The sequence below is a fragment of the Oreochromis niloticus genome, linkage group LG10 (genome assembly GCF_001858045.2).
Source record: "Oreochromis niloticus isolate F11D_XX linkage group LG10, O_niloticus_UMD_NMBU, whole genome shotgun sequence".
In the NCBI taxonomy this organism is placed as follows: domain Eukaryota; kingdom Metazoa; phylum Chordata; class Actinopteri; order Cichliformes; family Cichlidae; genus Oreochromis; species Oreochromis niloticus.
This window is the reverse complement of record NC_031975.2, coordinates 13,527,807-13,553,425: the sequence shown is the minus strand read 5'-3', so window position 1 is coordinate 13,553,425 and position 25,619 is coordinate 13,527,807. Positions and strand designations below refer to the sequence as shown.

At 40.6% G+C, this 25,619-nt stretch overlaps 1 protein-coding gene across 3 annotated transcripts in view; it reads right to left on the bottom strand.

Moving 5' to 3' along the window:
• The window catches only part of LOC100710667 (pecanex 3), a 31,414-nt gene extending 5,795 nt beyond the window's left edge, over positions 1 to 25,619 (bottom strand). Inside the window, exons 1-30 of one of the 3 annotated variants that reach the window (XM_019363793.2) lie at positions 25,169 to 25,619; positions 23,836 to 24,327; positions 23,034 to 23,242; positions 22,830 to 22,935; positions 22,160 to 22,199; positions 21,932 to 22,027; positions 19,960 to 21,705; positions 12,786 to 12,915; positions 12,342 to 12,511; positions 11,946 to 12,003; positions 11,685 to 11,826; positions 11,405 to 11,562; positions 10,522 to 10,675; positions 9,899 to 9,931; positions 9,631 to 9,802; positions 9,299 to 9,409; positions 8,800 to 8,891; positions 8,083 to 8,192; positions 7,673 to 7,778; positions 7,497 to 7,589; positions 7,254 to 7,404; positions 6,138 to 6,351; positions 4,653 to 4,830; positions 4,363 to 4,471; positions 3,947 to 4,076; positions 3,782 to 3,840; positions 3,484 to 3,699; positions 971 to 1,224; positions 494 to 724; positions 88 to 191 (exon numbers count right to left, since the gene is read on the bottom strand). In XM_019363793.2, coding sequence (XP_019219338.1) covers positions 88 to 191; positions 494 to 724; positions 971 to 1,224; positions 3,484 to 3,699; positions 3,782 to 3,840; positions 3,947 to 4,076; positions 4,363 to 4,471; positions 4,653 to 4,830; positions 6,138 to 6,351; positions 7,254 to 7,404; positions 7,497 to 7,589; positions 7,673 to 7,778; positions 8,083 to 8,192; positions 8,800 to 8,891; positions 9,299 to 9,409; positions 9,631 to 9,802; positions 9,899 to 9,931; positions 10,522 to 10,675; positions 11,405 to 11,562; positions 11,685 to 11,826; positions 11,946 to 12,003; positions 12,342 to 12,511; positions 12,786 to 12,915; positions 19,960 to 21,705; positions 21,932 to 22,027; positions 22,160 to 22,199; positions 22,830 to 22,935; positions 23,034 to 23,242; positions 23,836 to 23,988 — 5,525 coding nt within the window. In that variant the 5' untranslated portion in view covers positions 23,989 to 24,327; positions 25,169 to 25,619. The remainder of the gene's footprint in view (positions 1 to 87; positions 192 to 493; positions 725 to 970; positions 1,225 to 3,483; positions 3,700 to 3,781; positions 3,841 to 3,946; positions 4,077 to 4,362; positions 4,472 to 4,652; positions 4,831 to 6,137; positions 6,352 to 7,253; positions 7,405 to 7,496; positions 7,590 to 7,672; positions 7,779 to 8,082; positions 8,193 to 8,799; positions 8,892 to 9,298; positions 9,410 to 9,630; positions 9,803 to 9,898; positions 9,932 to 10,521; positions 10,676 to 11,404; positions 11,563 to 11,684; positions 11,827 to 11,945; positions 12,004 to 12,341; positions 12,512 to 12,785; positions 12,916 to 19,959; positions 21,706 to 21,931; positions 22,028 to 22,159; positions 22,200 to 22,829; positions 22,936 to 23,033; positions 23,243 to 23,835; positions 24,328 to 25,168) is intronic. The other 2 variants (XM_005472167.4, XM_019363795.2) reach the window with 2 other exon arrangements.

The window sequence follows — 25,619 nt, the reverse complement described above, 5'->3', positions numbered from 1 at the left end:
CAACAATAAATCTGCCATATTCTTAGCATATATATGCATGGCATCAGCAACAGTGACAGGCATGGTTGTGCGGCCTGGTGGACTTACCTTGCTGACATGCTGTGTGAGGCTGTGCCCAAGGCTCTTCTTCCCAGAATACACAGGCCAAAACAGAGGTTGACAAGTGGAGAATCTCTTTCGCAAGTCACCGGCTAAAACACAGTGAAGCACAAATAAATTGTGCAATGTTGTACATTTAATGCCTTCTGTATTTCTGTTCTTAAACATTTCATTTGTTTGTAATGATGAAAAAAGTATCCTAATGACAGAAATAAAGTGGAAGACAACAGATGTCATTTAGAAAAATGCGACCAAATAGCATCTTCTTGTGCACATAAAAGCAAGATATACTTTATCCATTATGATCAAAATATGTGTAGCATAAGGGAAAAAGCACTACAAAAGCAACCCACGCATGTGATGTTATAGTTTAAATGTTGTGGAGGAGTCTTACTGTTTGGCGCCTGCTGTTGCAGTACTGAATCCAGTCCAGGTAAACCATGCAGAATGAGGACGGGGTGATGCCAGACGCTCTGTGATCATAGTCCTCGTCAATGTTCAGGTTGAAGGTGGGGTCACTGTCTACGTAGTTTGATCCGAGACAAGGTCGTAAAGCCTCCTGAATTGTTTCATTGGTCAGCCACTCTTCCAGCTTAGAGGATCGACTCACATAGTATATGATGCTCTATTGGACGCAACAAATACATAATCCAAAATACTAGTCACGCTAGGAAAACATTTTTATAGACAACTCTAAATCCACATCAAGGATTACAAGTATGTGCATATTTTAGCTTCATATCTTAGCTTCTAAATTTCTATGACTTGCTCTTCATGACAGAGAGTCTAAAATAAACAAAACCGACTGCAATAAAACGCAAAAAACATGATGTGAGAACAGAGTAAAAACAGCTCCTGAACATTGGCTCACCTTGACGTAGTATGTGATGAGGATCTTACGAAGGTCAAATACTTGCAACATGGAGGCGGCATTGTTGTCGCTGATGCTGTAGCCTTCGAGCACGTACTTTGTAGCAGCCACCTCCCAGGCCAGCCAGCGCTGTCCAAAGGCAGCATTGAATGACAACATGTGAGGCAGGTGACCTGGTTCACAGCAGCAGCAGCCTTCATCCTCCTCCACCCCCTCTGTGATTGCTTCTACCTCCCTCTGCTGACAGTAGGTACCTGGAAAGATGTGAAACACAAGGATTAGCTGCTCTATTAAAGGGCGCCAACAGATGACACTGTTCTGTATACATAACATCACAATCTGCTTGGAAAACACAACTTCAAAAAAATATATCTGCATAATGTGTTTAAAACTTTTATGGACAGAGTTTCTGCGTGTGTTGTAATTGGCTGATGGTTTTGGCCTGGGTGGCTTCAGGATCTCGTCTTTGTTCTTGGTTTGTTTGGCTTCGTCAGCCTGTGACCTCCAGCTTGGGCTAAGGCAGTTTGCAGCTGCGAGGAAAATTAGCACCTCCAAGTCTGAGCTCAAAAGGGTGTCTTCACTCAATTCAATTTTATTCATACTGCGCCAATCAGAACAAGAGTCATCTAAAGGTGCTTTATACTGTAAGGTAAAGACTGTACAATAAAACAAAGGAGATCCTCCACATCTGGGATGAGTTGCTGCTCTAAGTGGAGGAGTTTAAGTATCTCTGGGTCTTACTCATGAGTCAGGAGGAGCAGAGCAAGAGACTGACAGAATGGCACAGTGTCTGTAGTGGATGCTGCACTGGTCTGTTGTGGTAGAGGTATCAATTATCTGTAGCTACTTCAGCTCCCATAAGGTCACAAGCTCTGGGTAGTGACTGAAAGAACAAGATCACTGATATAAGCGGCGGAAATTAGCTTCTCTGAAGGGTGGCTGGGCTCTCCCACAGTGATAGGGTGACAGAGTTCAGAGCAGAGCCACTAACTCCTCCACATTTGAGGTAGTTTGATGGATCTGACTAGAATGCCTCCTACGTGAGGTGTTCTGGGGCATGTCCTACTGAGAGGCAGCCCTGGGGCAAACCCAGTACACCCTGGAGAGATTATAGCTCTCCATTAATTCGGGAACGCCTCAGTTTCTGCCCGGATGAGCTGTAGGAGGTCGCTGGGGAGAGGGAAATGTTGATATCTCTGCTTAGACTGTTACCCCCCGCAGAAAATGAACTTTGCTAAAATCAGAAAAAGTATCTTGTGTTAAAAAGTGACCTGTTTTGTTTTCTAAAATTACGCTGGTAAGAGGTGCTGTACATAGGTTTCATGTCAACACATGAGACTCTTCAGCTAATTTGGACTGACTTTAATGACAGTTTTAAAATCAAAATCTTGGTGAGGTTTTTAAAAGTCATCAATTAGGCTAACATGTTATGCTAAGAGATGTTATGCTTATTTAAGGCAAAACACCACCTAATTATTTGATGTGGTGTCCAAATGCCAATAGGTCTCCAATAGGTCAAAGCACTTCTGAGATACGACGAATCCAGTGACGGTGTGATCATATTCTTTAAAAATGGTTATATAGTTTAAAAGCTGTGTGCATAAAGAGAGCTCCAAACACTCATTCACTGATCGTGACAGAGTGAGACATTATAATGAAACTTGGTGAAATGACTGTCAAAGTCAGAGTGTCAAATTTAATAATCTTTTACCCTACAGCTCTAGCAGCTGTCACAGACTCCAGCAGGAGAGAAACAAGAGGAACGATATGATTAAGAACAGGTAGAAACACTTCACTGCCCACACATTCAATGCTTGGCCTTGAATAATTTTACTGCAAAAAATACTCAGCTAAAAAATAAAAAAAGATTAAACTTAACAAAAAAAATCATCAGTTTTAAGGTCGTATCATTATAGATCATAAAGCCCTGTTTTGCAGAGTGACAACCTCTTCAGAGGCTGACGCACAACTTTTTTTTCTTTGAATCCTCAATGACCTTAAAATAAACCCACAGACGTGAAACTGATCTCTTTTAAGAATAAAAATATGCCGTAAGAACTTAAACACAACGTAATATTCAAAATATGAAGGTGAAGTGGCCTTAGACGACTTTTCAATCTCTCCCCCTCGTTCCTCTGCAATCAAGCCTTCATTTTCCACGGAGATTTCATACTTAATGGCAGACATAATTGCACAGGGTACGAATTTCATTGTCAATCGTGTAATTTTCCTATCGGCATGAAATAATGTGACGACATTTACATTTATTTAACATTTACTTTATGACAAGTTAAATCGAGAAACTTCTGCGTCTGCTGCCACCTAAAGCTTTATATTCCAGGGAAATTAGTGCCATCAGAAACCTCTTTTTAACTACTGATTAAGCTACAGCACCACATCTCCATAATAAATACTATTTCACAACATTTGACTGATGTCCAAGTTACAACAAGATGGTAAACAACTAAAAACTACATTCATTTTATGAGCTCTAAACATCTCATGCTGCTGACCTCTGAACTCTAGACCCCTCAGCTGGAAGGTCACAAGGCCGTTGCCGATTTCGATGATGTGCACCAGAGCGTTGAGGTAGTCTGACGCGAGGATGAAGCAGTCACCCGTGCTGTAGTTCCCCCAGCGGCCGAGCAGTAAGTCTCCACAGAGGCTGTGCTGCAGAGAGCGGGTCAGGTGCTCGTAGAAAATAGAGTTCAAATTGTTGTCATCGGCACCTTCATGATAAAAAACAAAGGGTCACCTTCATTTCAGAACAAAACTCGATAAGCATCGACAGGAGGGAACACTGTGGCATACCTGGGTTGCGGTCTAACTGGGTGGCAAGTCTAGTGTTGGAATGATCGACCCTCTTGGTGCTGTAAACGGGACAAATTAGGATTAAAGCCAAATGGATTTTATTTATATTAAGAGTGTAAGATATACAGTTTCACACTTGCACAGGTTATTTAACCAAACACATACTTGTAGTCGCGCTCCCAGAATTTAACGGGCCTGGTGTATGAGGTGACAAATACAGCACTGCCAAGGACAGGATTGAGAGGTGTGGAGAAGATGGCAGAAAAGACAGCTTGGACAAAAAGAACAGCAGAGTCTGAAATAGCAAGAGTTAAGGACATGTCACCAAAAACCCCCAAAACAAAACAAAACAAAAAAACCCCACTGAATAACTTCACTGTCACTTAGACTATCAAAATAAAGAATACAGCACAAAATAACAGCAACCTCTGTGCAGTAATGCAAAACAAGTCAATAACCTTGCAACATAAAATACCTTTGTCACATCTTAAAGCTACAATTTGCCCTCTTATACTCTATCAACCTTAAATTTGGCACTGGTGTATTCCTACTGTCACAAAATTAAGCTGAATAAAGGATACGGGGCACAGCAAAGGGCTGAGCAAAGGCATGAAAGGCTGAACCCCAAGTGATCTGCCAGGGGGCAATGTAGGTCAACACGAAACGCAGCTTGTACAGCAGGTCCCACATCTGAAAACATTCAAACATTCATCATTATCAAGCTCACACAGACATGCACACGTAAAAATAGTGTTCATATTTGCTACAGAAATAAGATGATTAAGACTATTTGTGGGCAGAAAGCTGTTTCTAAAGTACCACAAAATCATTTGTGACGAAAAAATGTTACAAATATGAAATGTTTTCTAACCTTGCTGAAGAGAATGGACATGAAGTAGTAATCGATTAAGAAGGTCTCTGAGAAGTGTGGATAGTCGTAGTGGAAGAAGAGTGTGGTGAAGCACAGTGTGACGTACTGCTGCGATGGGGTACAGAAGGACGAACGCAGCAGCTTCATTCCAGCTACCGAGATAAAGAGAGCTCGGCTACTGGAGGGTTCGACGAAGAGAGAGGGAGGGGAAGAAAGAAGAAAAAAAATCAGCACATGCTAACATATGGTTACAACAACAGGGCAAGAAATGAAATGAGATATTCAACACCAGATGCTAGTCATTGTGTGTGCGTGCTACAGTTTAACCCCTTTCTTTAGAGTGTGCATAATTTTACAGTGATGTGAAAAGAAAGGTTTTCACAACACTTTATGCAGTCCCGTGAAAAACTAAATCCACCTTTAATTCCTAGAGAATTAAGAGTGTAAGTAGCAGCAAGGTGCTGCTAATAAAAACTTCATTAAGTGATCATCAGCCAGTGTGACCTTAGCCAAAAGTGAGTTGGTGCAACAGGACAATAATTCCAATCACAGCAGCAAATCTACACAAAATGTGTGAAAAAGAAAAAAATTAAGATGCTGTAAATGCCCCGTAAAAGTCCAGACATGAACCTAACTGAAATGCTGTGGTGGGACCTTAATAGAGCTGTGCACAAACAAAAGTGCACAAAACTGAAAGCTACTGAATCATCACAGTTTTTTTACACGACTGCAAAGACTGCTGTAAAAATCTTCAGTGGTTTTCACACTCATTTTTTGAAAATGACAAAAACAAACTACTACTTCTTCAAAGAAAAGAAAATCACAGGTAACATACAATATACTACTACACTGTTTAATGAAATAAAACCTGACAAATTTCTCTTGATGTTCACATTGACATAAAGGGGAAGTGGGATTGTTGTGTAATTTGTGGGTTCTATGCAGTTTCTGCAGCAGGAGCCAGCCTTCTGGATTTGTGTCAATCTCTCAAAGTTTCTTTTACAGTCATGCTGAAATACTGCCTAACTCCATTTAGCTTGATGCCCTCCTTAGAAGGCAGAGAAACTGTATTTTATGTGCCTTTGCTATTGAGGACAACTTAGATAAAGCAACACAGCATTTTTTAAAATCATCTGTTTCAAGAGTTCAATTCATTTTGAATGGATGTATATAGTGCCAAATCACAACAACTGTCCCCAAATAAAACTTTATACTGTCGGGAAAGGGGGTACAATATTACGAGAGAAAACACCAACTATCAAAAGACCAGAAGAAAAAAAACCTCAGGCTCAGGGAGGGGCAGCTGCCGCCACCGGTTGGGGGTGATGGGAAAAAGAAGACAGCAGAGGGAGATGGGACATAAGGCACACATGGGAGAGTTCAACACATCCAGCAGACAGCACATGTCCACAGGGAGCAGAGATGAAGAATAGTGTAACCTTAGCATGTAAAATATTAACAGAACCAGGACGAGGAAATGCTTACTAGATGTCCAGCTCTTTGTGATTCTGGCCCACTGTTCGAGCTTCGGTGGTTAGGGAGTTCAGCACTACAGCTGGGTAGATAAAATATTTCTCCACGCACTGAAGCCATGCGTACAGCTTCTCAAACCACATCAACTGAGCAGCATCTGGGTCAAACAGAAAGCAAAAATATGTTACAAATGTGGAGTAATTCACAAACTGCAGATATCCCATATCTGTGGAGACAAAAAAAAAAAATATCAGAAAATGGTTTAAAGTGAAGTTTTAAAAGAGGTTCAATACACTAATTAGCCACAACAATAAAACCACTGACAGATGACATGAATAAAACTGATCTGATCATCACTGCAGGATGGTGAGATCAGTCTTACTCACTTGGGATTCATGTGGATGTTTCTGGGTTGTAACGATACTCCCAGAAACATCCATCCTCCTCCAGCAGGATTATATGCCCTACCACACTGCAAAAAACGCTTAGAAATGGTCTGAAGAATTCAATAAAGAGACCAGGCCTGGCCTCTAAATTCCAAAAATCAAGCCTAAACTGGCCCACAGGAACTGTCACTGTCACCATCTCAGTGCCAGACACCCCAAGGGTCCAATGTCCATGACCTGATGAATCAGAGCTATTCTAGTAGCACAAGGGGACTCTATTCAATATTAAACAGATGCTTTTAAAGTTGTGGCTGACTAGCACCATTAAAAACATTGCGAAAAATGTCTATAAAATATTTAAAGTTAAACTCAAGAAGACATATGACAGTAATTTGATAATTTTAAACAACTTTTAACACAAAAATCTTGAGATAAAATAAGTGATTTATTTTTAGTGTTGAGTGTATATATTACTTAATATATCCATGATATTCAAATGATATTCAAAATATGCAGCTGACTGTCATTTAAAAATAGTTATGTATTGTCTGGTGCAGCAGCCTATGAAGCTTCCCAGGAGTGTTTTCTCAGGAGCACTTTTAGCTGGAGATCTTACTTTTTGTAATTAGAACAACTTATAACATTTCAGTTTCCAAAGCCTGTTATACTATACATGTATTTATAGATGTTGTTATTTTTCTGTGCATGTGAATAAAGATAAAAGATGCAATCAGACACCCACCTCGGACCTCAAACTGACTATACTCTTTGGAGCGGAGTAAAGGGTGAGCCAGGCAGAACCACGGCAGCTGTTTGCGGAGCTGAGGCAGGAGATAGTGTGTAATGAAGCCAACAACTCCAGCCAGGATATATAAGACAACGCTAAGAGCAGGCTGCGGAGAAAGAGCAAAAAGAGGAACATTTTAATTAAGTCTATATACAAAAATGATGCGAGAGTAAGGTCATGAATACTGCTCCAACTAACTTGAAGAGCGATGAAAACTGTGCTGGCACTGATGGCAAAGGTAATCACAGCCATGAGGGGACAGATGACGAGGTCCGAATGAAGAATCTCTTTCTATAAATAGACAGATTGATTTTAAAACTAATTAAATCATTACATAAAAATTAAACTGCAGGCTGGTGAGCAACAGTAGTTACCACAGAGTTGCGTAGCTTATCGGGAAGAGGGTCCTTGATTTCCACAGGGGGTTCTTCTGGATTTCGGTTCTCCAGTTCTGGGAATAATTTAGACCGGACCAGTGACCTGATATTATGGGTAAAAAGCATAAAAGAAAGAGTTACAAGAAATACCACAGAAAGATAAAATCTATCATCAAAGTCTTCACAGATGATCAAGACACCAGTACTGTCTCTTGGCCATTAGCATCATTTTTATGTCTTGGATTGTAGCTAACTTTGTAAAACACAAAAAACTACACTTTAGACTTGCTATCTATCTTGCTATATAGACTTCTTTAAGTAACTGTTAATCTATTCTGGATCTAAAAGGAAGATTCAATAAAGACTCCCAAGACCATCATTGCCAATATGAAACAGGAAATACTGACCACAGGATGGTAGGATCGCTGCTTTGGCGGCTCAGGTGGTAGGATAAGGCCAGGAGTAGGCCACAAAACACGGAGAACAGTACTGGAACATGGGCATCCCCCCACGGTGCCTAATGAAAAAAAAGGGGGGGAAAAGTCAAATAGACGACTGTAATAGGAAAAACACGTCCAAACTCTTCCATGTCATGTTCAGTAAGATCACACCTGGCACTAACATGATCACACATTAACAGCTCCAAGTACATGTGTAATTGCACAAAAGATGCACTGAGACTGGATTACTCAGACCCACATTCTGAAAGCCCATAAAGTCAGTATTAGTTGGGTATTGGATGTCTTTTGGCAACTTGGCTTGCCTGAACATGTCAAGGAATAGAAACACAGTTTGCACTGTTTTGATTTCTTCTTTTAATTTCCAGCTGAGTAGTCGGGGGAAGTGAATTTCTACCTTTTACCAGTTAAAAATCAAACCCACTTGTCACTGAAATAATATCGTTTTACAGTACAGTCTTATTTCTTTATATTTCTTTTTAGAGGGTGGTGGCTCACACACATAATACTGTATGTCTGCATACATGCCGAGCAGGGAAGTGACACGCAATCACAAATGATCACTTGAGACATATGTGAAGAGTAAGCTGTCTACCTGTGATCAGATCACCCATGACGCACATTAATAACAGGTGCGAACTGGGACAGTCAGTCGGTTCAACTTACATTTATGGCACCAAGGCAAAATCCATACAGCAGGGCAGCCACCAGCACACTGCGTATGAGGCTGTACAGAGATGAAAGGGGGCTGGTAGTGGCTGAGGAAAGAATACAGAGAGATCAGACACAATTAGGCTGGTATGGGTGAGACACAACGACACAAACGATAGACAACTCTCATTATTCTGTTTGGGCAGAAATACTCAAAGTATTTGTTTTTACTAGTTTCTCTGAGCTATGAACAAGCAGAATCTCACACATTTTTTTTAAATGTTTATTTGCATTGTTTACTGAAGCCAGGCCTTCCCAACGGGGACGGGAAACAATTCCCATACATCTAATTGCCTACTGTGATACTGTGTAGTGACCATTTTAAAAAAACAAAAAAAAAAAACTTTGTTGTGTTCAAATAACCACATGGTTTTTAAATTGTCCTCCTAAAAATGGTCTGACACTTTCAACCTCCAAGTATTCGATTATCCCATTCGTGTAATAATATTCTTACCACTTCCACCAAAAATGTGCATGTCAATCTGCTCCAGCAGACACATCACAAAAGTGTTGACCTGAGGTAGCAACCCAAACAGGAAAATGACTGGGAAACACAGGGCAAACACTGTTGGATGAAAAGAGGGGAAAATTGTGCTTAAAAATGGGTTACAGTTTAAAAACCCACTAATCCTCCTCATGCATAAAGCAGTGTTATAATCAGGATATATTCAGGACTATTTTATAACACTGCAATAAGAAAGATAGACCTATTCTGGCATGTAGCAATGCTAGCACTGTCAATCTGAACATCAACCTGATGTAAAAGAATCCATGAATAATACTAACCAATGAGAACATCCCTGACACAGAGCAGGAATTGCGCAGAGAAGATGATGATGCCATAGAGGGAGAAGGGCTGCAGACTTCCAGAGCGCCCAGATAAGTCAAAGATCCAGATCATCACACAGCATAAGCAGAAGTAGACTGGCCGACTGTACACAATGATCCAGTTATGCCCCTTTTACGTGACAGACAAGGAGAGAAACAACGTTATACCATAATTTTAAGGTCAAAAGTATTTTATAAAATGTGGATTCCTAAATCTACTACTCACATGCATGGGAGAGGCTGCATCTGGCTGTACACTCTAAAACAAAGAGGCAGGGAATTTAGGCTTCATGTCTTTCACGTGTATGTTAAAAACATAAACAGGAACGACAATTGTTTGGCCCTAGCTAACCAGGTTAGCTGCAAATTGCTGTGACCCTTGGACTGGATTTTGAGCACTTAGCTTCCTACAACAATGATGTTAAAAGACTGCTTTAAAACAAGTCCAGTATCATGTTACTGGAGCCTTATTTTAAATTGCACAATTATTGTACTCTTGACAGAGGATGCGTTGTAAGAGAAAGTCTTATAAGGGTCTTACATAGGCTAAGTCTTATGACAACCATTAGTTTTTTCATTTAGTTTTCCCTTTTTTCTTTCAAATGAACATCAAATCTCTAAGCTCTAAGTAATATTCAATTCGTCAGGATTTGATTTTGCCAAATCTCCACCTGCGCGATCTGTTTATCTGTTATTTTCACAGAACCAAACGGGGGTTCAGAGTTTAGTTTAGAGTGAGCACTTATATGTTATGACATTGTAAGAATACAAGTTTTGGTCATACAGTGACCATTATTAAGTTACTTGCTGAAGACTTTTGGTAAGAGAAACAACATAAATAAGAGGTACCTTCAGTAAGGAGTACTGGCAACTAGCAATGACCAGGCAGAACTGGAAGACCCAAATGTCCCTGAAAAAGCCTTGGAGCAGCAGCAGGAACCCCAGGAATGCCACCAGGCTGGCCAGCACCACAGCAAACACGTTCTCTCCCACACGGCGGTTCCTAGGAAAGTAAGGTGCAGCAGTACATATTTGAGAAACCTCAAAATTAGATCTAAATTCTGTCTTTGACTTGTAAATAAAATGTGCTTCATGAGAAAAAAATTAAAACAAATGTGTATCAAGTGTTAAGTCAATAAGTCAATATCCTACTGGACATAAGTCCTGTGACAATGAGGAGGTTCTTCCATTACAAACAAAACAACCCATTAAAAAAACAGAGTATCAGTATTATAGTAAAACCTTAAAGCTTCATCTAAATCAGTTTACAATGCATCCTGTATAGTAGCAGCAAGTTTCTATTTATTTTAAAGAAAAACACAGGATAACATTTTCTGTGTTGTTGTTTAGTGAAAAAATATTAAACAGATCCTTTAAAAGAACTTTGCTTATGAATGAAAATCTTTTGCTTCAGTGTAAGAGGAAAACAGCCTTCAGAAATGTGATACAGAGTAACCAAATTTGTTGGACTTGTTTATCCTTCTTCTCTATCAATTCTCAATCAAAACCATGGACCTGTTTAAAAGTAAACCCAGTTGCTTTTATAAGTTAAATATTTACTTGAAATGATAATTTGTCTTCTTTTTTTTAAATTTTGCATCCAGCAACTAAAACTAAAACAACAGTTGTTATGTATTAATTATTTTAGGGGCAACAGAGTACATTTTGTACATTTTTCTTTGCTGTCACAGAGAAAAAGTAATCCATTCTCTTTTCCAATGTTTTGTCTTACCTGTCTAATAAGGCAAGCAGAGCCAGTCGATCATATCGGACTCTCAGCCACTTTCCAGGCAGCACCCAAAAGCGATAGTACTGTTTAGGTTTGGCTTTCTCCTCAATCATCAAAGTGTTTTCTTGGGACTCTTGTAAAGACTCGTGATCCAGATCAAACTAGGTAAGAATTCAGAGATTGTGTGAATTAGGAAACAGGATCCAGAAGGACCGTCTGCGATAGTCAGCTTTGATGTGCCGACTGATGTCCTATTTGGAATAATCAATGAAGTACTGCTAACCTCGGCCATCTCCAGAGGCACCCTGCGCACCTGCATCCCCTGTAAAGCCCCTTGTCTGGGCTGTAGCATGGACAGGACTGGTGCCCCTTCCGGGACCTCAGTGGATGTGAAGCTTGAAGATTGGGACTGCCTCTCCCTTTCTCTGCAAGTGTAAAATTTCACAGCCTTGAATGTAGCTGTTAGTAATGTTTTAACAACAACAATAACTCTCGTAGTCTGTAGAAAAGAAAGACACTTGGCAATAAAAACTTTATAACTTACTGAACTGGGTCCTCATAGCCGCCTCCAGCAGGTCCAAATGTGTAGGACCTCTTTACTCCTGTTATATAACAGAGAGACAGCAGAAATGAATACCCTCAACAGTGTAAAATCTGCAATCACAGACAGATTATACAATAATGCAATCTGACTAGTGATTTTCTTTATGTAGATTCAAATACCAGTGACCATTACATTACAATTACTTTACATAATGCTTCAAAATAATAGCTCAAATAACAGACTGGTAGCATTTCAAGGTAGCAAGTCCTAAGACTCGCTACTCAAGGAGAGTCCACTATTCAAGAGTTGGATAAAAAAAAATGACACCAGTCTCATATCTGCCCATTTAATAATGGGATAAACAGAATGACTGTCTTGACAAGACAAGGCACTTACCACTCTCATCATAGAAATAGTGCACTGCCCCTTCTGATGTGTCGTCAAATGTGGAAGCCTCATGGATGCCACTGCGGGGTAGTAGAAGTGAAGAAGCAAACTGTAAGGCTGAAGGAAGTGTACGGGTGCGTGAATGAGAGGAGGTCCGAGCTCGCTGGAGGTCCTGGAGACTACAGGAAACAAACAAATGAATACAGCAGTTAATCTTAATCCTAAACTCAGTCTCCCTAAAGCTCACATGCTCCATGAGCTATACTTAGAATTAATTAATGAAAATACGACTTTATATAGACACAATTTTAATCTGGGCTGTTATTCTTATGTCCATTATAATGTAAACATACTAATATGGAAGGCATGGTAGAAAGAAAACCAAAACTAAAAAGAAAAGTTGAGGACAAGTGCAAACAAACATATTGGGACATCTTTGCTTAGATGACAAACCTGGGAGGGGATCCCATGGTAGACGGTGGTGGTGTAGGGTTGCTCCCAGCATTGTGTCTCCTGCGTATGGCCTGGGTCCTCTTTACACTGCTGACTGATTCGTGTTTGCCCCCTTCCTCCGTGGCCATGGCTGAGGAAAGTTTATCATTTACATCACATTTTCAGTGTACATAATGCACATATCTAAGATTTAACTATAACTGCATTCTATCTTAATTCAGAACTTAGAATGTCCTTATGCTATTTATTCATTTATTAAATAAATAAGTACATAGCTGAAGAGATAGTTAGGTTTCACACATCAGACTATTAATTAAAATTAATTTATTATAAATTTTCCAAAGCATGACTCCATGTTAGCAGCAAGGACATGGGTTAATGAAAAGATTTTGCCTCAATGTGTTAGGGGTGATCGGTTACTGAGGTCTCAGCAGTGAGGTGGTAATCAGGGTTTAAACACAATAATTTTTACTCATCTTACTGGTGCTTCATATTTTTGTATTAGTAGTCGTTTTGGTCATTTTTCATTACTAAACATTGTTTTAAATACTCCAATTTTTATAAAAAAAAGAAAAACATCTGAACAGAATTGTAATTGAGCACAACAGTATTATTTACCAGCAGCACATTTCAGATAATATCTCACTCTGAATTTTTCCAAATTGTCAAACCAAAATAATAATTTAAAATGAAGACAGTGAGTGAATAACACAGAAATCAGACACTATCAGTCATCTCATTCTCCTATCCCAGGGGTCGGCAACCTGCGGCTCTTTAGTCCTTATACTGCGGCTCCGCGTGGTTTGGGCAAATAAATTAGAAGTATTTAGCTGAAGTGTATTTTATTTATGTTAGTTCTTTTTAACTTGCAGTTCTAAATTGGAAGATTATTGTGATATTGAAATATAAAAATAAAATTATATTCTATTTTTTCATCGCTCAAAATAAGAGTCACACTCGCGGAAGCCGGTGTACCCGCCGAAACGCCGTGCATTTATCGAGACTTTCAACCCCAGGTAGGCCAATTATGGATCTTCGGATCCACATTATGTCAGCAGCTGTTCTCCACCGTGAACTATGTTAAAGACAAACACAGTGCGTAAACTGACTTCGTATAGCCCCGATTTGCGGACTCTGTGAGCAGAGGTTCAGCAGCAGAAGTCCCATTGTAAACAAATCACGGCAGACCCGACGATGTTTCCATGAGCACGCTTTTGAGCATCTCTTTATTGAGCACTTTTCACACACGGTTGCTGTACGCATACAGCCGGCTGTAGCTTTTCAGCTCACAGCCCGACATACACCACCAACAACACAACAGCACAGATAGCGCAGACGTAAAGGCGGCGAGGCGTGATTGCGGGTGTCGCTCAGGTGTGTCCGCCTCCCCTGCAGCGGCGCTGCAAACCACGCCCCGCCGCACGCATTAACCAGGTAAAATACATATTTAGGCAGAATTTTGCAAATATCTATTTTTCATTTTTTAGCAGCATAGTGCTTTTTTCCAATTATTTTTTAAGAGTCAGGTCAAGGCTCCAACAGCCCAAAGGCGATATAAGGGTGGCGGCTGACAACAGTTTTTGTTTGCTACATGGATCATTTCAGTTCAGGTTGGTGTCTTTCCTTTTGTTATATTTCTTTAAGAGTTCAAAATGTGTTGATTACATAAATATAATTTAATTTTCTCTGTAGCACTTCATGGATTTCATAAGCAGCACACCTTAGTTGTTCACACAAAGCACAAAGATAAAAAACAATATATACAGTGTTATCTTCATTTTAGATGTCAAAAAGTATTTGCGGCTCCCAGTGTTTTCTTTTGCGTGGAAACCGGGTCCAAATGGCTCTTTGGGTGTAAAAGGTTGCAGACCCCTGTCCTATCCTATGCTCCTGATGTGGATTCATTACTGGCAGATTTTGGTGCTAGAGAAAGAGCACAGCTGCAGTCTCAGCCAAATTGCCAATTTGCAGAGGTAAATTAAGTTAGCAGTTAGTGTGTATAGTGAAGCCTGTGTTTTAACTTCTTTATCAAATTAAGCTAACAAATGCTTTTTGGGTGTTTAAAATACTAATATAATTTGTTAAACAGACAGTTTAATAAAACTTTATTGGGTTTTCATTCAAAGTTATTTATTCGATTAACAGTTTTGTAAACCATCTTTTAGTGCAGATGGGAACACCTCCTAAACAACTATGTCTTTGCTAAAAATAAGTTGCACATCGACCATAAATGGCACCAAAAGATGGTAGAAAATATTTAGCATAGTTTCTTCACATTCCTATGACTCAGGTACAAAGAAATGTTTAGGTACTCCACCCATTACACTTATTGGTAGGGTAAAAGCTGGATGATGCCTGAATGTTTCTGGTAAACTTGAGTAATAAGGAGTTCTACTAAAATAATAAAGTTTAAGCACAGCAGCCAAAATTTTAATTAATACTTCCAACTTTCCCCAACACTGTGCTTTAGTTACCTTTCACTATTCCTACAGCATATGCGTGACTAGTCGACTAATCATTGCTGTTGTCACTAGTTGGTACCAGACTTACTAGTGGTTTTAATCTAATTGTTAAACTTTTAATCAATGCCGAAAATCGGTATATTATTGGGTCCTAAATGTTATGCACCCATTTGCCACCAAATGGCACATCATTGTTGGGAAACTCCATAAATCTGTTAATCTAGGTCTGATCTTTTTGTTAACACTATTAGAATGAGATCATTGATACAAGCAGTGGAAAGGAGCTTTCTCCATAAGGTGGATGGGCTCTGCCTTAGTTATAGGGTAAGAAATTCAGTTATTCGGAAGGGGTTCAAAGAAGAGCAGCTACTCCTTCACATTGAAAGGGGGCGGCTAAGGATGTTACCCCCCACGACCTGACTTTAGATAAGCAGAAGAAAATGGATGGATAATTTATTGTTTTATTTTAGATTTTAACTTTTATTGAAGTGGGTGTCATGAATTTCGAACAGTGTGCATCATTCATTATGCTTGGGACTTTTAAGTCGTGATTTATTAGTTTTTCAGATGTTAATTTGTCATATTTTAGTGGAACGTGTTTGGTTTTGTATCATCTTTAACATCGGTTTATTTTAAGTGTTTTTCATCTTTGTTGTCTATCTGGAGTATAATGTGTAATGTTGATAATGCACGCTGCAAGGTGCTGCACATTTAAGCGGCATGATTCATTACTGAAGAATGTGATAAATGGTTTCAAATACCTATGTTATTAATTTTTGACATTTTCCAATAAAAGTTTCTCAAATGGAACTTATTACCTGAGTGTTCCTAAGTTTCAGACTAGTCGGTTAGTCTTTTTTTTCCTCATTTAGTCGACTAAGAAATTAGGAAAATCCCTAGTATAGCACACAGTGGAAACACCTGACATTAATACATACAGTATATAGGCAAAAGCTGCTCAGCCGTGGAAGCCCATGCCACAAAAATGCTGGTGCAAAGTTTTTGTGCTGATGGTTTTGTGCTGAGGGCTCTGGAACTCTGCAGTTATTAACTCAAAAGAGCTTTGGAGACTTTTGCGCACTATATGCAGTCAGTGAGCCTGTTCTATAACTTTACATGGTTTGAGCCTTCATTTCTGTGGTTCCTAAATGCTTCCAATTTGCAATAATACCACTTACTGATAGTGGAATATCTAGGAGGGAAGCAATTTCACAAACTGACTGGCATGCTTGAACTCGGTGAGCTCTTTAGAATGAGCCATTCTTGAAAAAATGTTTCTCAAGGCAGACTCCTTGGCTATGGGCTTGATTTTATGCAAGTCTGGCAATGGGAGTGAAAACGCCTAAATTTAAAGATTAAGAGGGACTTTTGTCCATATAGGGTATTATCTTACACAATGTTAAAATAATCTGATTAAATAGAATAATCTAAAAAATAAATTTGAATAAAAAGCAGATTCTGTTACATCTGTAAATTTGAATGTGTTCTTTAAAACCCCTATTTCATGCTTTATTCCATAAAGATACAGTTATACCTTTTTTTGCCTGTTTAATTTCGAGCTTAGTTTTGTGAGGATTTTGTTAATAGTTTTTTTGTTGTTTTTTTTTATGATGGGCCCACGGTAACCCCATTTCTTTGAAGCTCAAGTGCGGTATCTCACTATGGGAAGTGCCTTCTGGCATGACAAGCCACAGAAGCTCTTATCACCAAGACCATGGGGTCCAGGCTTTCTTAGTGTTGTTTATCCATGTGCCTCTACTACACCATAAAGCAACTAACTCATGACTAAATTTAATTAATTCAAAAGGTCAAATAATTTTGAGTAAATAAATAAATAAATATCAGTCAGCATTTTTCCATTTTTTATCTATTGATGCCTTAATATCACTGTCCAGTTGCATGGGCAAAGTGCAGTGAAATACCAGTTTTCAAGGAACCAGGGTTAACCCCTTGACCCACGCAAAAGGTCAGCCACCTCTGGCTGTCATTCCCCAAATGGCAGGGGGCAAAAAGCTAACAGCTCCTGTGCAGGGCAGCTATAGGTAGAATCCCTAACGTCACACATGAAGGCAGCGTTAGGGTGCAAAACCTCCCTATTACAGTTGGTGGAAAACTACAGACATGATGTGTGGGTAGATAGAGCATGTAACTTACAGTTACTATTATTTTTCATTGATCCTAAAGCAAGCTGTAAAAAGTTGAGACTACCTGTAAGACTAAGACTAACTCTAAAACTGTAGTTAAATCTCTTTGTAAGAGAATGCTGACAAATTGGTGCATTTCCAAAGCCAACATGGCAGCCTGACATTCCAGCCAAACACTTTAATAGTGGAAAATGCTTTTCCCTTATCTAGCAAAACCTGAAGGAAGTCTAACACAATTCTAACACAGCACTGATAAGAAATTTTGTTCGTAGCTGCACACGTTCTCTCAAATACACACCCTCATAAAGTCAGAATACAGAAACTGCTCTTGCACTCTGAATGGTCTCAATCAACCTCAGGGGGAGACCCAACTCATTTAAATTCAGCCTTTCAGGTGCCAGTCCCAGCTAACTGCTCTGTGACACCTGTGACACCAGGCCCCTGTGCAAAGGCAGTGTCCACCGCCGGCTGTGGAGAAGACAAGTTAGATCGGTCATCCATGGCCCGCTGGGCCATTATGGAGCAATCAAAATCAAAGACAGCCACTGCTCCCTCAACCTGCTCAGGGAAACTCTTATAGCAGTGCGCCTGGCCATGGGTGAGCTCCCCTAATGTTTTGCCCTCAATTTTTTTAGGGAAAAGAAAAGAGGACATTGTGTTTTTGTATGGTGCAAACAAATATACGGACACCTTCAGACGTGGTGGACTATTGCGGGATTGAGTCTCCACTCCCCATTGAGTGGATTTCCTCTGTACCTCCGCTCCAGTGTTCAATGCACTGGGAACATGCGTCACACATAATGACAGGAGGTGTTCACTGCTCCACACAATCAGAGTGTGAGCCAGGCTGTGTAATGTCACAGAGCAAGTGCCTCAGACGGTCTGTATACACAACTGTTGTTATACTGTCTCTCCTAATCAGGACATAACATTTTTTCAGGAGCAGCAAGAAATGCCCCAAAGCCAAAAAACCTGCCGTCAGCTCCAAGTGATTTATATATGTGCGACAAAGCCTCTGGGGCTAGGTGCCATTCACGGCCCTCCACTTGAAAACAGGACCCCACCCAATCAATGAAGCATCTAAGTTTTCCTCATAACCACCTAACCTAAGGGGAACTGGCGGTGAACACTTTTGGGTCTCTCCAGTAATAGAGAGCCAGAAGATATCTGGGAGAAATTCGGCTGAGATGACGTCTCACATCCAGCTGCAGGGTGGACACACAGAGCTGAAAATCCTGCATCGCCAGCAACCCCTGAAGGATAACAGAGATTATGCAGGGCACCAGCCCCTTCAAGTGCAAACAAGCTCTTAATGAGACCATGCTTCCTTTGCAAAACAGATTGAGGTTCTGGTGAAATTTCTACACAAAATCTTACAACAGAAAAGCCGAAAAAGAAACACTGCATTTTACAATTACCTGATAAAATACGAGCATATGAGAGTTGCAAATCATTGCAACATAGTCTTTTCTTGCTATTTGCTCTTATTGCAGACTTGTCTGATAGTGACACTGTAAATTTCTTGAAAATGAAAATCAAGTTGAAGGAATACACTGGAGTAGATCCAGCAGGCGCTACTGAGACATAAGTAGAAGTAGACATAACAGGACTTCTACAGTGGTCTAAATATAGCAGAGTTGCACAAGAATATAATTTTGAATGGGTATACAGGCATGATTTTTTATTTTTACAGAATCATTTCCAGAGCTTTCTGATCACACCTCATGGTTTCTTGGAACTAAAAAAAAAGTAATGGAATTTCAGCTGTTCTCTTATTTCCAAAGGGATTGCCACAGCACATGGAACCCCATGTTTGATTTGGCACAGACTTTATATCAGATGGAGTTCCTGACACAACCGTCACCTCTATACTGGCTTGGGTATAGTGCACAATCTGATATCAATGTGTCAATGTTGTTCTAGGATCACCAAAGCTAATGATGGGCCAGGTTCATCATTGCAAGTGACCAATCACACTGTTGTGATGTCATGGTTTTGCGACATGGAAACAAAATTCACACCAAACTCTAACCTTAACTCCATAATTATAACCGTAACTATAACCCCATAACCCATCCTAAACCACAACTGCCCCTTTTTGGATTTTAGTACACACTGGCAGTTTTTTTCCCCATGACAATATAACTTGCAATGTTGAACCTGGACCAATATTAATTATGATGACCAGGGACAACACCAACACAGGGATCATATCAGATACATCTAGTTAGATCACAGTACACTAGCTTGTGAGACCCTAAGGCTGGGTTTGTGTCTCTTTGCAATCTTAAATAAAATCTTTCACAAATAAAGGTATATGTATTAATCACTACACCATGGAGTCATTATTCGTGATTAAATTAAGTACAAATTAATAGTGGTCTGTCATCAAATATTTTACAGAAAAAAAAAATATCAGCAACAATTTGATGACTTACAAATAGGCCTTACTATCAGCGACTCCCTATGAAGGTTAACTTTCTTAATTAGACCTCCAAACCATGATGAAAACTGTTTCAGTAGGGAAGGTTAAAACATATATTCTTGACTGACAATTTGCAAACTCACCACCTCCAACAGCCCCCTCTTCAACCAGTTCTCCTGTTCTCCAGCCCATCTGGTTGCCAGTCCAAGAGCCTCCAAGTGAATCCAGGCGATGATGGTGAGCTCCAGCAAAGCCATCAGAGTGTATAGTCCGGGCTTCCAGATCAGACTTAGAGATGGTGAGAGTGCGAGGTGCAGGCGTGGAGGTGGAGGGCATTGCAAGCAGAGTAGAGGGCAGAGCCACTGCATTGCTCTGGCTTCCACCTGCCCCATCCATACTTAGCACTCTTGCGTGAGTCTTAGCACTAGCGGTGCTAGAAGAGCGTTGAGCAGCACGAGGATGTGAGGGGCCAGCAGTTTCGGGTAAATCCCCTTCCCTTGGAGTAGGCAGTTGAGCAGCAGGGGGAAGAGTGGATGTAATGCCAGTGTTAGCAAGGTCTGGAGAGTAGCAGGAGGTAGAGGAACTAGAGTCATCATCATCATCGTCATCATCATCTGAGCTGTATCGGCGCTGAGAGCCCAGGCTAGAACCTGCACTCATGTCACTTCCGTCGTCCTCGTCACTGGAATCCTCAAACAAACTTTCACTGTAAGCCTTGGTGCCAAGTCGATTGCGCACTGGTATGTAATCTCTGTGTTGTCTATGATTGTGGTGACGCCTGTAAGAGCCACAGTCAAAACTACTGCTGCCAGCTCCAGCTCGCCTTCTTGGAGCTTTCCTTCGGCCTGGCCTGTGCCCCATGCTACCACCGCTGGCCCGCAGCAGCTTTAAGTCTTTAGGGCGTACAACCTGCTGGGACTGCAGAGCAGGCTGCTCAGACAGTAAGAAGGGGGTAGAAGATATGGGCAAAGCAGGCTCAGAACACACCAGACCCAGGGCCAGCCCTGAGGGCACTGAATTGGTCTGCCGAGGTGGGGGTAGAGGAGGAACTGGGACATTCCTGTCTAATTCACAAACCTCTGAGTGGCCACTACTTGAAGGGGAAGAGTTCTGGAGAGGAGGGGGCTGTGCAATATCAGAAGGTACAGATGGCAGATCCTCTCCTTCAACAAGTGTCCGGTCTAGCCCCTGGCTGAGGGAGAATTCTTTGGAAGGGGAGCGTAGTAACACACTGTCTGACAGATTGTCAGTATCACTGCCATCTTGCACTGCTGGATCCTCTGTGGGCTTGTGGATGTCAGACCCTATCGCTGGTGCTGAGGCAGAAACCTGTCCATCTGCAGGCCGCGACTGGCTGAATGAAGGACTTTCCAGCTGAGTTGAATCAGTTTTTTCACTGCGGTAACTGCTAACAGTGCTTAGCGTCTCACGGTCTGTGGTAGCTCCACCAGCACTGAAACAACTGTCTGTTGATCCAGCAGCTAGTGCTACTCCGCTGCGGCTGCCGGGGTGCTCAGTCCCAGGAGCAAAAGCCACAGGGTCAAGGCCTAAACCCAGCAGATTTTCACTGAGTTCTTCACTTAAACTACTCTTTATAAGAGGGCTTAGGGGAGTATCTCCCAAACTCTCAGATTCAGCAGAGGGGCCAAGGGGAGAGTAAGCCCCCAAATCACTGTCCTTGGGACTCTGATGAGACAACTGTTCTGTTAACATCTCCACTTCTTGCAAGTGTTCTTTCTCGCCTCCATCTTCTTGACTCGAGGGTGAAGGGGGGATAGACAAGGCTCCAGGTTCTTCAAATCCAGCTGACACTCCAGATACTCCTACAAGACCTTGGAACTCACCTCCAAGAGCGGCAGCAAAGCAGGATGAGACCCCATTCGGAGCCCCTGTATGGTAAGAAAACCTAACATTAGACTGAAATGCACATTTGCAAGCTGTAACACTGACGTTGTGAATTATGTTTCTCAAGATTCAGTTGTTCCCCCCCCCCCCCCTTTCTTAAATTTGTATGAAAATACTGATATGCTTGCAGCCTGACTTATACAGGAAGGATTAAACATTGTTTCCAGTATCTAACGCTCATTTCTAATCACTGAATAATAGCAGACTTACTAATGGGGTCCTGGGAACTCTGACGTAGGATCTCACGTTGAGCTGACGTGACAATCACATTATTGCTTCCTTGTTCCCGCATTAACTCTTTGATATCTGAAATAAAAAGAAATTAGTAATTAAAAATTTAAAACATATGCTTGGATAAAAATGTCAGACTATCTATTATATACATCATGATTTAAAATAAAAGTATGGTATGCAGAATTAAAACATTTAGATGCTTACCCTTAGTGCCCCCTGAATCCTCCAACTGAGGCAAGAATTCCTGAAGAGTAAGAAAGAATATACACAATGCTTTAAACCACCTGATCCACATGACTTTGTATTACGAAAGCCATAAGAACATTGCGAAGTACTTAAACAATTCCCCCTTAGGTTGGTACTGAACTAAAAAAAATATTGCAAACTACTATTATAGGCATACTGATCATGGAAAATACATATTTTTTTTAACCTGCCACTGCGACCGAAGCCTTAAAAGAGAAATATATCTTGCAATTCTTTAAGCCACGGGAGGTTCAGACCAATTAGCATTTAATGAGGCGCTACGAGTTAGAAAGATCATAGCTACAAGTGTACTTAGGTTTAACAGTCACTTGGTTTATTCAATCATCTGCTGTCTATTTTTTTTAAATGTTTGCCTGTAGCCATACCACCTGCTAGCTTTTAAAGCTTGCTACATCTTGTAGTTTGCTTCACTGGTTGAAGTTCCTCGTGCTGACGCTGACAGACAGGTGTAGTATTTTTTCTGAGCAGTTTTAAAAAAAAAGGTTTCTAAGAAAAACATCTGATAGACCAAGTTAATGAATTAAAAAAATTCTAATAGGTAGAACTGGAGAAATGGTGGAAGCCAGAAGAGATAATGTTGCACACTAGTAAATATGGTAATCCTCACCGACACTTGGTTTAATCCAAACAGAGAGTGCTGGGAGCTGCACCGCACTGGGGGTGTTGAGTTGACTTTCCGAAACACAGTCATCTCTACACCAACATGACTATCCCTGTGAAATAGTCACATGCAGGAAGAAAAAAATTTCAAAGAATTCAGCAAGTCACAACATTGTAACAGGCAAGTTTTCTTTAAGACGCATCACATTACCTGTGCTGATTCCCCTCATGAGCACCTGACCCCTCTTCTCCTTCTTCTGTCCTTGGCGCTTCAGCTGTTAGTGAGGCCTGCTTTTTCTCTACAATCTCCCCAAGGTCGAACATTGCATGAAGTCGGTAGTTTACCACTTTAATGGCAGTAAAAAATACAGCAACCACAGCAGAGTACACACCTGCCACCACCAAGCTTGGAGGAAGAGCCTGACAAGGAGTTGGAATTTAAAGAGAGGAATTACAAAAATGAGACTGGGCAGTCACTTCAAATAACTAGAACCAGGAAGGAAGCTTAATTGGAGATGAGGTGTTTAATATAGTTGGATATTCCAAACTTATTATGGAATTATTTTAAAACAGGATCTTAATTTAACCACACAAGTTCAGGCAGACACCCTTAGTGTTTATTCCTCTTATTGTTACAAGCACTAGAAGTTAAACTATAAAGTTATTATCCCATGCATATGTGCTGAATGAGTCTCTCATACAGTTTACATCATTAAAAAAATAAATATGCAGTTATGTTATTCAGAACATAGGATTTGACCCATTTTACACATGATAATCCTGGGAGATGATCAAGTCAGTTGAAGTTGCCTATGTGTAAAAAGGGCTTGAGCATGTAAGTAAGAAACAGATTATTAAACTACTTGAGGTAAATTTGTGATTTGACCTATGTAACTGAAATTACTTGAAGCTATCATGTGCATCATGGCTAACTTCTGAAAACTGATTTAAAAGGATTTGTGCATTATTTTGGTAGCTCCTATTTTTATTTGGTGATGGGAAAATGAACTTACCATGTACAGAAGAAAGGGGAAGGCCAGGAGAAATATCCAAAGGTAGAGGTGGAAGCAGTTGGAGAATGTGCTCTGGTGGGGATCCACATACCACCCTCCTGTGAGCGAAGCCCACACGCCCTGCCGCAGTATCTGAAGAGCTTGGGAACCCATCTCCACCTTCAGGTTCAACTAAAAGTTGAAACGCTTCCCCCAAGGCTGTAGCTCAAAAAACTGTGCAGCAGTTTGAGCCACGGTATCTTGTGTCTACGATGGCACGTCCATGGGGCATGGCAGGTTGACCAAGACTGTTTCATCAAGCACAACAGTTTTGTGTCTTAGATGTATGCATACACTTCAGCTGAGATAAAGAGTCCTTGCATATTCTTGTGCCAGTATAAACTCCCTCCCTGCACCAGCGTTGCCACACTCTAGCCTAATCCTGGGTGGGTAATCAGCAGAGTGACTTTTTGACACACTGGTAACCCAATGACTGCACAAACAAGCGCTCATCTGTGAGAGAGATCAAAATTAGTCAGTTTTCTTTTATGAGGCTTCACTTTAAACACTAGATTTTATGGAAAAACACATTTGAAAATATAATAAAATCAAATAAGTTTAATGCTGCTCTTTTTGTTTCAGGTGCAACTTATAATCTCTATTTAGTTTGCTTTACTTTAACATTTTACTCTTTTCTTTCATCTGACCTTTACTTAATTAAATTAAATCACAGGACACTAATTATCCTTTATTGCAAGTGAAGTGACAGAATCGTTTAAGTGATCGATAAATGCAAAAGAATAACATAAGCTAGCAATGGCATGTCAAACAACGATTATAATAAACATAATTTGCCATTAGATGTCTTTCACACAAACAAAAAAGGCTGTATCTGATATATGACAGAGCCGACATATTACTCTGTTTTCCCACAACATGAACTCCCTATGTTCACGTCCAGGCCATTGGTGTGCCAGCTAGATTAAGTTTTGTGACAGGCACTAGCAAGCTAACTGGCAGTTCAACGTATATTACAAAGATTTCTGTGCATTTCTCACGTCTGGTCAGCCGCCAGTGGTTTCAGTGACCTCAGTGAATATGAAAACATGACCTAAACCCGAAGATTATCTCCTCAAACTGCCTGACAGACAACATTAGGGTACCTAATGCTAGTTACCGGCTAATGCTAGGCCGCATATGTAAGCATTTCTACCTTGATGTCCCTATCGCTGACTGGGTAACTGTAACGTCACCCTAAAACAAGACAGCTTAACGCTAACCGCTAATAGGTAGGTGAAAGTCATTAGCTATTATTATCTCACGCTGGCTTGACAGATTTAATAATTGTGCTCACAGTGAGATGTTCTCCGATTTTGGATCCCAGCATAGCTCATAGTTAGCATTAGCTGTCCAGGTTGCCTCATATCCTCCTTCCGCATCCAGTTCATGCAAAATCTCAGAGCTTTCCGTCTCAGGATGCTAGCTAGGAAGGAAATCGGCTGTTAAAAAACTGTAGCTTCACTTTTTGCTGGCGTTAGCTAACTTATCATTTTTTTCCCGAGAGGCCGTGCTCCTCTTTGGCATTACTGGGTGACAAACATCATGTATGGGGAGCCGTGGTCCGCTCTCATGATGAACAACAAATGTTTCTTGGTATAAACGGACTCTATGTAAAAAAAAAAAAAAAAAAAAACTAAACAAAAACAAAAAAATGTTTCAACGAGCTAGCTCACTGGGTAGCTAGCTCTGCTAACAACTAGTTGACACATGCACGCAAGCACGCACGCACGGACGCAGAGTGAGAG